This window comes from Copadichromis virginalis, linkage group LG3 (genome assembly GCF_057382275.1).
Source record: "Copadichromis virginalis isolate Kocher_CV1m ecotype Utaka linkage group LG3, C_Virginalis_male_GT1.1, whole genome shotgun sequence".
Lineage (NCBI taxonomy): Eukaryota > Metazoa > Chordata > Actinopteri > Cichliformes > Cichlidae > Copadichromis > Copadichromis virginalis.
This window is the reverse complement of record NC_140620.1, coordinates 29,654,597-29,668,042: the sequence shown is the minus strand read 5'-3', so window position 1 is coordinate 29,668,042 and position 13,446 is coordinate 29,654,597. Positions and strand designations below refer to the sequence as shown.

Here is a 13,446-nt window from a genome sequence, read left to right as displayed (position 1 = left end):
ATTAATGGAGAAAGAGCTACATTACTCGAACTCCTGCTGATTATTATAGAGCTGCTGTGATAGGAGACAAAATCACAAATTAGATTATGTTTGCAAACGTTCACTGTAGTGAAGGAAGCAGTTAATGTATAAACAGTACATTTGCATAATGACTGAAACTACTTGCACTGACGGTGAAAGTTTAACCTTTTAAAGCACAACTTTTCCTTTGAAGGTGACTAGTGCCTGCAGACCAGCACAGTCTCTGGGCCTGTGTGACTGATGCCTAAATAAGCTGTAGGAGAAGAGAAGTTTTGTAGCAAACTTAATTTGACACCATAGTTAGTGGCATATAAACCTAAAACAGGTTCGATCCATCCTGTCTTCTGCTTACACTTATTAGGGTTGTGGGTGGGCTGGAGCCTATCCCAGTTACCATAGGTTGATGTTTTAAAAAGTGAATAGGTGGAGCGATGACTTTAACCAAAACATATTTCTTCCTGTTCATGCTGGTTGTCCTTTTGTAGTTTAGCATCAGAGGAAATGATAGGGGTCATGCAGTCCTTATTGTGTGTGTCAACTATATCTGAAGCTAATGAGGGTTTAGGAATCTGAATTCATCTATCCAAGTGGATATCCTCTGGAGTGGAGTGGATAGAGGGCAAGTAACAAAACAGCAAATTCTTTTTCCTAAAAAGACCATAAGGTCAGAAGATAAAGTCTCACAACCCTCTTATTAGCTTTAAATAACTTGCTTTGGGTTTAGTCCCCACTCCCTCACACTAAAAGCCTGTTAAGACTGGATTTTATTTTACCCTAATGTTATGAACAAGAGGAATGATTACTGACCCCAAAATAAAGGAAACAAGAGCCACAACTTTGCAGCAGCTAAATTGAAATCCAGGTGTCAGAGCTGCAAGCTGTAGCCTCAGAGCAAAGGTGTAAGTTTCTAAGAACGTTGGAGAGAAAAAGGAGGAAGAGACACACAGAAGACTCACACGGAAATGCAAAAAAGGCCCAAAAAAGTGAAAGACAGAGAAACATGGAGGAGAGGCAAAGAGAAAAAAAGAGGCTGGGAGGTAGAGGACAAGGCCAAGGAAAAAATGAGAAGAGAGAGAGAGAACATCTGCCCATCTGTTTATACTTCTTTTCTTCCCCGGTGTAAATGGCAGAGGGGATGAGGCCCAGCTGTCATCCACACACACACACTCTCACACAGACACACACTCACAGAGCGCAGGGAATTCAGTAGGCAATAATAGAGAGAGACGGTTGCTAATTCAAACTAATGGAGGGAGATGAAGATGGATGAGAGAGGGAACAGGGGAGCAGAGAGAGAACTGTGCAGAGCGAGAGAGGCAGCACTATACAGAGAGAGAGAGGGAATGAAGGTGTGAAGTGAGAAAGTGATTAAATTCATTTTGGATCCAAACAACGGAAAAAAGTTGTGGTGATCATCATTTTATCACAATAATAATGCTTCAGTCAGTCATTTACACGCGTGTGATTGTTTACAAGCTAAATGTATTTCATTTATCATTTTTAATTATAAGAAACAGCATTTTGGACACTTTCTTTATTCCCTTTTAATTTCACAGACAACCAAATGTTTCCTGCTGTTTGAAGAAGCTTTGAAAATGTACCAGGATTTTTAGATCAATTCTATCGATCGATATATCCATCAGTAGTGGTCTGAGTTGCTCCACAGAGACCTCGGCCTTTCTGAGAAAACATGTAAAATTAAATTTGGCTTCTTTTTTTTAACCTGATTTATGTGCACTTCGCTCTTTTCATATTTCCACTGTGAGAGTGTCTTTTACATTTTGACATCATCTATAGTCACGCTAATCTCTCTCCTTTGCTCTGGGTTTTTGCCATGTGCTTAACTCCTGCATACAGAGCAGAGCTACATTATGCTTCAGTCACTTGCTTTAAAACAGAAATTCAGAAACTCATCAACAAATAGTGACGTAGTTGCTGCAGGATGGTAGTTTAACTGCAAAATTATACAGGTGCTCTGCATTATTCCTTTTATATAGGAATATAACCAGAATGCAACCAGTCAGCGTCAAGATGAGTCGAGTCCTGTGCTGTAAAGAAACGTGTCAGAGACGAGCTGCAGTCATCGGCGCAGACTCGCTCAAGTTGATTGCAACTTGTTGGCAATCTGTCTAAGAGTGATTACAAGTAGAGTTGGACCACCAGTCACTTCTGATCTAAAGTGGTGGACCAGTTGGTCACTGCAACTACTTGCAATCAGTCAACAAAAGCAAAACAAATCACTGGGCAACCAAACATTTTTCCTGGTTCCTGTCATATTATACTATAGTGAGCCATTAAGTGCAGGGTACCACTAGCTGGTTGAGCTGGTGATCTATATATTGAAAGAGTACTTGCTGCACAGGCTTTAGATAAAACAACCATACTACCTATTTAATTCATGGCCTTGGTAAACATTTCCTTGAGAGTTCAGGGTCTCAGTAGCTAATTTTAAATCTAACTAAACAGGAAGTGACGTTCAGTTTGTACATTATTGTCCACCTTAGGGTAAAAAAGGATGATAAAGCAGGGCATGCTTTACAATAGGCAGGTTATTGAGATCTACAGCCTACTTGCTGGTTTCACAACAGTAAGATGGCAACAACAAAAATGCTCAACTCAAGATTTGTAATGCCTTGCTAGCCAGTGGGTGGCTTGATAGTAACTACATCTTTTATTTACAGTCTATGCTGAACACAGTTTTGTAACAGGTGTCGTTATGAAATGTCAGCTTTTCTGTTTAAAGGTTTAAAGGCTGTGGTTACAATTTTGGAGGGCTCTAAAATAGTGGTACCCTGTCCGACGCTGTTGTAAGACTGTAACTGTCACGGGCTGCGATGGCAGACCGTGGAGTGACAGTGAAAGCAGGGCCCAAACGCAAGACTCTAAGTGAAGGACAGTGGATTTATTTACAGGAGGTGAAAAACACACAACTATATACAAAATCCCAGCACTGTGGTCCCGTGGTGATTCTCCCTGAATCCCACACAGTGCAGATGTCCGTGAGAAGTGAAAGGTGGCGACTCCAAAAAACTCCAATTCCCACACCGTGACTTTAGAGGCGTACTCCGCTCCCGATTCCTGGTAACACAAAAGGCAGAGGGTTAGCAGGGGATCTGTTTCCGCGGAGGTTACGTAAAAGCTCACGGCAGTACTGACGAGTTCTGACTCAAGGATCCAGCGTCGGCCTCAGCTCAGCTGCAGTCCTAAATGCCGTTCCTAGACGAGCGTAATCTGCTGCAGCTGGCAGAGGACGACGAGCGGCAGGTGCGGCCGTCTCTCGAGTAGACCACTTCCGGGTTCGCAGTCTCCTCAGCGAACCCACACCTCCGGACGCTCACACAGAGACACATGGAGAGATGGAGAGCAAACCAATACAACACACGGAAAACATAAACATAAACATACACTGAAAATGCCTGAGCCCTGGGTCCCTAGACCCAGGCCATGACAGTAACAGAAATTAACTTTTAGCCACAGTACTTTATAGGGTCCTTCTTTCCCCAGAAATGTACCCAGAAATGGATGAACCGATGAACTGTTGTTTAAAAACGAGGGAAAAAAGACACACAAACATGTATTTGTTTGTTATTTTTGGACCATTTGGAATAAAAATATCTCCATCTCTACCCAGGAGGAAGTGAGTGTTCCTGGGATAAGGAGCGTCTGACCAGCCCCCCTGCTGGTGCCCACAGCGGAGGGCCGGGAGGAGGAGGAGGTGGTGGTGGTGGAGGAGCACCACCAGTGGGAGGAGGAGGAGTAGCTGGTACTGGTGGTGCAGCGGGAGGTGCCGGGAGGGGGCCCGCCTTAGGAGCTGTCAATCAGCAACAGCAACTCCAGCAGCAACAGCTACTGGCAAACAGTGAGTGCACACATCCACGCCACGAGAGACAAACCACAAGGAAAAAAAGGACAACACACACACACACACACACACACACACTGAAGGTGTGTGAGTTTGTGTGTTTAAAGGGTGGCAATATTTGTTAATGTACGCCATTTAATCTGTTCCCATCTCCTGTATTAACACTCTGCCGGGATTAATCAGCACACACTCTACTAAATGACTCAATTCATCAACACCACACACACACACACACACACACACACACACACACACATAAACAGAGACACACTCATACTCCTTTTCTAACTGCAGAAGTAATATATTTACACACAAACAAACACACACACACAAAAAGAACAGCGGCGGCAACAAACACTCACATTGATTATTCTATCACTTCAATCGTCACGACAACAGCAATCAGTGTTATTGTTTCATTGGAATGAAAGCAGCCGCTCCACAGTGTGTGTGTGTGTGTGTGTGTGTGTGTGTGTGTGTGTGTGTGTGGACAGCTGAGGCGTCTGCTCAAGTGTGTACATCTAGCTGGGAGCTCGTCTTGGAAAATAAGTGGCCTATCTGAGGGTCAGGGGGGGGGGGGGGGGGTGTCACTGAGGTTGGAGGTCAGAGGTCAAGGTTGGACTTCTAAGAGGTTTTGGAAGGGGGGTTTTAAAGGATGAATCGAAGCTAATGGATAGTCCTAACAAACACGGTGAAATGTGTGGTTGGTGATGTGCATCTGTGCATGAGGTAAAGAGAGGAAGACGAGGGGGAGGGAAAGAGGGCAAACTGAGAGGTGGATAAGAGGAGGATAAAAAGGAGAGCTGGGCAAATAAACGTAAAAGTGTTGCTAGAGATAAAGCACAAAACCTGGAGACAGGACATGCACCAGTACAGGATGTATTCAAAGAGCGCAGGCAGAGAATAAAACAGAAAAAAACCTACAAAACTGACCTTCTCTTTTTCCCTTCTTTCACCTCATCACCCTTCAAACCTCTGACCTCCGTGTTTTATTGGTCTTCCTGTCTTTCTTTCTCTCTGTCCTCCTCTGCTTGGTTAACTTTTGTTAGCGAGACATTCGACACTGAAATGACACCTCTCCTTCTCCCTCTCTCCTCAAGGTTAAGTTCAACCTGAGTTCACAGACACAATCTCAGACTGTGTTACTGTCTCGTTTTCACCATCAAGCTTCAAGTAACCAAATGTAAAAAAAAAGAGAGAGAGAAAAAGATCTCGTATGTAATATTTTACTTGGGTTAAAAAGAAAACATATTCGCATTTTCTTCATTTCATGTCATATTTCTGCTGTTACACTAGTGGATGCTCCTCTTAAGTTAAGCTGCTTTAAAGCAATGGTTTGCAAGCTTTTTCTGGGAGGCCGCACTTGTGTTGTGCCTCACCACCTTTATAATTTTTTTAATTTTCTCATTTGTTTTTATTCTTATTTTATTTTCACTTTATGTTTTTAATCCTGTTTGATTTCAGTTCTTTGCCAGGGTGGATTTCCTTGTTTTAGTTTGCTTTTTATTGCTTAAAAAATGTTTAGTTTTGCTTTAGTTTTTATTAGTCTCACTGTTAGTTTTAGTCTTTTTTTAATTATTATTGCATGGCGGACAAATGTCAGATGAACACTCAAATTAAAAAAAAAGACTACCCTCAATAAACGTGAAATTAATTTTAAGTGAATATGCACCTGAAATATATAAAACCAAAGGCTTATTTATGTATTTTAGTTATTAACCATTCAGGAAAATGTGTAAAAAGGCAAATAAATGTGCTTTTACAGATTTTTGTGTGTATTTTTTAACAACTTTTTCAAAGCAGTGATTCAGTTTTTTTAGACTACTAACTTCTCATTAAACAGTCATCAGTGCCTCATCAGACAAGTTGTAATTAAATTTTTACCAGTTTTATTTTCATATTTATTTTAGTTATGTTTTCCAAGTTCACAAAATCATTTCAGTTAGGTTTTTTTTAAGTCTGTTTTTTGCCTTTGTTAAAAGTTTTTTTCACATATAGCTTTAAGTTTTGTGTTTAGCTTTGGTTAACTATAATAATCTTCTGCTCCACAGCCAACAACTCTTACCAATCACTATTTGCAAAAAAAATTCTCAGTTTCATTTAACTGAAATCAACGTCAGCACAATAGCATCAGCAAGAACTTTTCTCTGAAAATTTAAATAAATGATATGGACTCATCTTGGTTTCACTTCCTGTCTTTCATCTAGTTATTATCCACGTCCCACCAGTGGGGTCCACCTCACAGTTTGAGACCCCCTGCCTTAATGTCAGGTTGCCTCAGAGTGAGGAGAGTTTATCCTCTTTTTGTCTCTCAGGGTTGGATCTGCCTTTTATGATGATGCCCCACCCTCTGCTGCCCATGGGGCTGCCGCCTGCGTCTGTTGCCATGGCGATGTCACAGATGAACCACCTAAGCACCATTGCCAACATGGCCGCTGCAGCCCAGCAGATACACACTCACGTACACCGTGCACCTGTCATCAAGGTAACACGACACGCAACTGCAGAGGATCCGACTGGGATCCATGAGGAACTCCTGTGTGAAAAATCTTTTACATCTTTACATAAATCTTTTATTCGAGAGTTTGTTTGCCATTACAGTGCTCTTTAGTCTTATGTGGCTACTGCAGCCCACCAGATGATTACCATATACCCTACTTTTCTAAATATTTAGGCTGCGCAATAACACAGTAGACCCAAATATAAAGATTAAAGCCTTTTATAGAAGCAGATTGAGTCCTTAAATTGTTAAGAAAAGCTCATTTGGTTTAAATTGCAGTGCAGTCAGTATCAGCTTTAATTGACCCAAGTATGTGTACACATGCAGGGGTTATTTTTCTTTTGCTCTAAATGTACTTCACATTACACAGACAATAACAACACGTACGTCATGTTTATACACATACATGCAGTGGTGCAGACTGTGAAGATGTTGGAATAGATGTTAAAGTTTCTAAAGATGTGTAATGATGTATTGTTTCATAATAATAAATACATATTTTAAGTGAAAATAAATACATGCAATAATTAAATACATTTTTCAAGCAAAATATCCGGAGGGAATTTGGATTTGGGAAGCTTGGCTGTGTTGTTGTCAGTTTGATATCTTTAAGTTTTGGATTTTATTTTATTTAATCAAATTTCTGACAAAATATGAATTAGTTGTATTTCTACAACAAATACACATTCATTTAATCATCTCACGTAAACATCTGTGCAGCGGACCATCCAAAGCCAGTCTTACTCAACTTTGTAATTATCAATGAAAAATTTAATAAAGTTTATCTTTATGACATGTTGAGAATGATTATAGAGAGAGAGAGCTTTAATCACTGGCAGCCAGTTATAAGCCAGTGTAACATGTTTGAATCTCTCCACTTACTTTCACTCATTGCCTCTCCTCCTGCAGGAGAGAGTGTGTGACAGCCCCTCGCTCTCCCCGTCTGTTGACGAAACCAATACTCCTCTGCAGTCGCAGCCCAGCAGCTCAGCCTCCAGCTCGCCTGAAAGACTGGGTACACACACACACACACACATACTCATCACACACACAGCAAAGAGGCAGATTAAATGCAAAAATCTGAGAAACCATGCAAAGTACTCACATTTCCGCCTCTTGAATCAGAGGATTTGCTGCTTTCTTTGTCACATCAATGTAAACTGTGTACTTTGAGCTTTTTTTAAGTGATTTGCTGACTGGTTATCATGAAAGTAAGTTTTTAAACATAAAAATAAATCTTTAATGGTTTTAAGCGTCTTAAATATGTCTAATTTGGTTATGCTGTCTTTCATTCTTGAACACAGGCAAAACATAAGTTTTTAGTAATTGTCTTACATTTTTTTAAACAAAGCAGCATGTATAGTAAAGATCTTACACACTAGACAACACACAAGTAGGAAGATGTACACGTATGCAAACACATGCGTCCACACTGTAATGCCCACACATAACCAGAGCATGCTTTCGTTCAACAGGACTGGTGTCAGCTGATGCAGATGTTGCGCTGACCAACTCTACTCCACCCATCAAGAAAATAACAAAGGACAAAGGTTGGACCACACACTCGCACACACACTTAAATATAAGTGAGGATATTCCATTACTCGCCTTAATCTAAGCCCTCTCCCGGTTACTTCTGACATCTGATAAATTTCCTCACTTAGGAGGGCTTTCCTCATCTACTGTATTCACACGCACACATGCAGAGACAAACACACACTGAGAAACAGAAGAGTCAGGATGTTCTGCCCCTCCTATTGATCACCTGTCTCCAAACCATCAATCAGATGAGCAAGGGAGGGAGAGATGGATAAAAGATGGATAGATGGATGTGGGGTGGGGGTGAGCGAGGAAAGCTAAGTGAAGGAAGCGTGGCTAAAAGGGGTCAGGAGGTCACGCACTAAAAGCAAGCAGGGCCTCTCCTTCCTCCTTCACACTCTTTCTTCTCCACCCCCCGTCCGCTGTATTTTCCATTCTTATAACACATTATTCTTGTAATTCCTCTTTCTCCATCCTCACCCCCTCCCCCCACCTCCACCTTTCACGCTCCTGAAGCTCCACTGCAGACATCAGCAGGAGTGCTACTTCCTTTAAAATCAATAAGGGCTAAAGAAAAATAGATAACTCGGTCTCGAAGATTGTCTTCTTAATCCGATATCTGCGGTGGAGTCAGGCCACGTGACCCCCCCGCGCCAGCCCTCCTTCATAAATGTGATGGTGTGTTGCCTTTTATAGTAGGCTCTGTGAACCAATCAGAACTGAGGCTTTTTAGACTGTGTTGATGTTAGCTAGTGAAAGCATCAGAATTACTTTAAGAGCTTTAAGGTTCACAAACACAATTTGTTTCACATAATTCAGTTGTTGCTTTTTATCTATCAGAGGAACTATCTAACACATAAACACTCTGCCATGTATGGATGAATATGAAAGTTTTCCCAGATGGAGGTTCCTAATACAGTTAGAAAAGTGTTGATTACAGGTGGCAGATTTCTCATAATCTTTAAAATGATTCATTTAAAAAACGCTTTTTACCACTCGGCCATTAAAGGTTGATGTTGTCGACACCTGCCTTTGTGAATACGATAATTGACCGGTTCTTATATAGAGCTTCTCTACCTGAGTTCTCAAAGCACTTTGTCCAACTTGCCTCATTCACCCATATAAGCACTTTTTTTCCTGTGCTTAAGTGTTTTCTATCTAACATTCACACTCCGGAGACCAACTTGACTTAATATTTTCTCCAAGGATGTTTAGACTGAATGAGCCCGGGATTGACGCGCCAGCCTTCCAATTATTAGATGACCTGCTCTACCCCCTAAGCCAGGGGTGGGCAATTCCAGGCCCCGAGGGCCGGTGTCCCTGCAGGTTTTAAATGTGTCCTCCTCAACATGTCTTGAAGTTCTCCAGAGGCCTGGTAACAAACTAATCATGTGATTCAGGTGTGTTGACCCAAGGTGAGATTGCCCACCCCTGACTTATACCATAGATGAATCCACTAAAAATCACAGATTTCACTAGCTGGGCCCATGTCCTCGTTTTAGGATTGACAACGTTTTAGTAGGTAAAGGTGAATGCTTGGACATGAATTGGCCTCGAAGGGGACTGGCGACGGCTCCTGGGCCTGGCAGATCCCCATGTACTAAATAGAAGTGAAGAAGTTAAAGAATTGAGTACAAGGAGGGAGGGAGGGTGGGGCACGTAAGCGAGAATGAACAGTTGCAGAACTGGTGAAACCTATATAGATGGCAACCGGAAGGAGCGTGTTTAGAGGCGTGGTCCCGCTCCTGAAATTCAGATACATAATCTCCAAAAGTTTGAATCTTGGGTCAGAGATCAAATTCTTTGAAAATCTTGAACATGAAAATCTTCAAGAACATGATCATTCGAAAGATGTCATGTAGGATTTTCAAACTGATACAACAGGTGTATACACTAAGAACCTTGGATGAGTTTGAATCTTGGTGAGTTTAAACTCTAAGTCGAGGTCAGTGATGAAGTTTTATCAAACTATTAATGAAACGGAAATTAAATGTAATTTATTCAACTTCCGCTGCATTTTGTGTCCGTTTGCAGCGTTTTTCTATTTGCTGGTGTTTTCTTAAGTTACAGTCCGTTTGACCTCTCAGGACCACCGTAAGAAAAACCTAACTTTGTGAACATGATAACTCCAGAACAAGGCGACGTAGGATTTCCAAATTGTTACCATAGGTGCTTGTAGTAGAAACTAAAAGGGAAGCACTGACGGCCACCTTTCATTTTTGGAAAATAATGGGTGGGAATAAACCAGGTGCATTAAGTTCTAGCTACAGTGTCGCTACCAGAGATGATCTCGGCGACTCAAGACAGTGATTGTGATTCCAGAAGAGTGATTCCAGAAGAGTCTACTCTTTTACGGAGGCCGCATCAAGCTGCTTGCTATGAAGTTTGTCTGTGAAGAAATTTTTTTGAATGATGGAGCAGCCACACTCCTGCGTGTGAAAGGATGAACCCTAACCTGAGCGTCATTCTGCAGAACGCTTTACAGAACCGGGTCATTTACGCATATTTACTCGACTCTGAAACTCCCAAAGGCTGCTTTTGATGTCGGTAAATGAACGGGGTCGTCTCCTTTCCTGTCTGGAGATTTTCAGATGTGGGTGAAAGAGGGGTGACGCACTGCAGAAGACGCTGGAAAGCACAAAAAGTCCATCAAGCAGACTGTTTTTTGTTTGTTTTTTTAACAGCTTGTTGTGCTGTCGCATTTTGACATTCTAAAAAAGGACATGTTACAAATCAAGTTGTTGAGTATGGTTGGATCTACTAATTGGAAGGATGGTGGTTTGGTTCTGGTTCCTCCAACCTGCATGTCAAAAAGTCTATGGGCAAGATCCCGTGAACGTTAGATTCAAAGTTCTTGGTATGGAAAAAATGTGGCTGAATGAGCCTTTTGTAAGAAGCTGCTTTAAATTTAAGTACATTTACCATTTAATTGATGTTTAGAATTATTCTATATACGTTCTTTATACATTAGTTATAAATAATAAACAGACCTACATTTTTCCATGTATATAATGCATTCTTTGCCTTCCAGGTAAATTTAAGATTTTTAAATGCCACAAAAATCAAATATTGTACAAATGATTCACTCTAGAACAAAATACATATGTTAGGATAATTTGACTCCTAAGTCTTAAGGAGTTTATGTGCTAAAAGGATTTTATGTTTTATTTTCAGATAGACAGGAAAGTAACCTACAATATTTACTGTGTCTGTAGTGTAGTTGGTATTGTTGGAGAGTGATTCAACAAAAATTATGTATTGAGTAAAAAAACTTTTAAAAGCCACAAAAAGACACAGGAAGTGCTGCCGCTCCTCTCTGGGGTGTTAACAGACCACAATGTTCCCTGTGGCCTCGCTCCATCTGGACGGTGTAGTGCAGTAATTACTGTAGCAGAGCAACATAATAAACCAAACTTGTTATCAAAAATGACCTGACAGCGCTTCAAATCCTTGGTTGTATTTTTATTGTGTCTTTTCTTTAAATGGAAACTTGGAAGTTGACATGAAATTTCATTCATAGTGTTTTTTATTCTTTCTTTAGTAGTATGAGCTGTAGTATGGATGGTATGAACTTCAAATTGTAGCCAGCCAACAATGAATCTCTTTCACCATCTATTGATTTTTCAAAATAAAAGCTCAAATATGTCTAACACTGATGAACATTTCCTCCAGCTCCTGTTTTTGTTCCTTTACTATCTCCTTGTTTGTTCTCCTTATTTAATCTACCTTTTTTTCTTAAATCATTCTCTGCTCTTCCACCTCTTCACCGTCTCTACCCTTTATTTATTCATTATTTATTTTTTGGCCAAACATATTTTAGTGAAAGAAATCAGGGTAAATATATGAAAAGCCTGGCCGTTTTCAGTGTTTGATAATGAAAGGGGTGGCAGGGGTCTGAGTGAAAAGCAGAGGAATAAAAAAAATGGAGGTGATGAATCAGTGAAGATGGAAACATAATAAGGAGATAAAGCAGAAAAAGAAGCATTTTGAGGCTCAAAGCAGCTATAAATGAGAAATAACAAATATTGTAGTTAGTGTAAAAGGGCTTGCTCATAGTGGCAAACTTGCAGAGAATTATGAGTCGATCATTCAGAAGTGACAAAAATGTTCGTAGGGACCAAAAACAGAGCTAAAGGTGTGTTAGTACTGGACCTGCAACTGGAAGATGGTCAGTTTCTACCTTAAAGCTTGTTTCCACCACTCCAAGTAGCCAAAAACCACAAACTAGAAGCTTAACATAGAAGGAGGAACAGAAATAAGGAAATTAATTGCAGAGAAATAAGGAAAGGAGCAGGGAAGACAAAAAGGGTTGAAACGATAGAAAGGATAACCTGACATGGATTTAAGGAAATGGGGAAAAGAGTAACAGAGGGAAAAAAGAAGCATGAAAAGATGAAGATGAAGAAAAGAGATGAGCTGAGGTGGAGAAATAAATGATGAAGGAAGATCTGGGAACGATGGGAAAGGTAGTCGAGGGATGTGTGGATGAAGTGGCAGATAGGGGATGGAGATTTTGTGTGTGTGTGTGTGTGTGTGTGTGTGTGTTAGAGTGCATCTTAATCAGCGTTAATTTCACAGCAGAGTTAACCCAGTTGTCAGTGTGTTAGGCATTAAGGGCTGAGCAGACACTGTGACGCACTCACAATGAACACACACGCATACACACACAAATCAAGGATGTCTTTAATCCTTGCCAATTAGTACCCCACATGATTGTCTGAATACTAACGACCTCAGAGTGTGTGTGTGTGTGTGTGTGTGTGTGTGTGTGTGTGTGTGTGTGTGTGTGTGTGTGTGTGTGTGTGTGTGTGTGTGTGTGTGGGGGTTTGGTGTAATTGATTTCTGTGACGCTGCTTCGTTGCCTTTTATACCTTAGTAAACATTTCATAAACTTCACTCTGACTTCGTGACAAGTACTGTCGAAGGAACCTTTCTTCTTTTTTTGAATTTGTGGAGCAGGGTCCTCATAAATTAAGACAGCGTCTTAAATGAACCAGGCAGATAAACCATTTCATCAGGTCCAAAATATTTAAAGTTGCCTGCTCTGTTCACTGTTTCTCACAGAGGAGTCTCCGCTCGGACAAACCCTGCCGCCCGGGTTTCCTGCTCCGTTCCTGTTCGCTGACGGCCTGTCGTCAGTGGAGACCCTCCTCACCAACATACAGGTGTGATGCTGTTCTCACTGTCACTGTCGCTTTAACAGCCGCTGGGAAAAGGCAGCAGATGGACTCCAGGAGTACGAGGGACTTATTGCACTTTTTTAATGCTACTGCAAAGAACACTACAGCAATATTACATTAGGTCATATAATTCTTATGGTTGCATATGTTTGGAATGAGAAGCAAGACAGAATACGTGTGTGTGAATGAGAGGGAAGCAGGTGGAAAGGAGACGAGGTAGTGAGGGTGGATGAGTTTGAATACCCGGGGTCAACAAAGACAGGTGACGAACAGAGTGGGTGACGAGGAGTGATCTGAGAGAGAAAGATGAAGAGGATGTAGATGGTGGTGCTGTTAAAAAGACA

The 13,446-nt window shown here is 41.1% G+C and overlaps 1 protein-coding gene across 1 annotated transcript in view; it reads left to right on the top strand.

Moving 5' to 3' along the window:
• The window catches only part of dachb (dachshund b), a 117,142-nt gene that overhangs the window by 90,005 nt on the left and 13,691 nt on the right, over positions 1-13,446 (top strand). Inside the window, exons 4-8 of the mRNA XM_085450606.1 lie at positions 3,653-3,880; positions 6,199-6,368; positions 7,293-7,398; positions 7,859-7,933; positions 12,987-13,087. Of these exons, the coding sequence (XP_085306732.1) occupies positions 3,653-3,880; positions 6,199-6,368; positions 7,293-7,398; positions 7,859-7,933; positions 12,987-13,087 (680 nt within the window). The remainder of the gene's footprint in view (positions 1-3,652; positions 3,881-6,198; positions 6,369-7,292; positions 7,399-7,858; positions 7,934-12,986; positions 13,088-13,446) is intronic.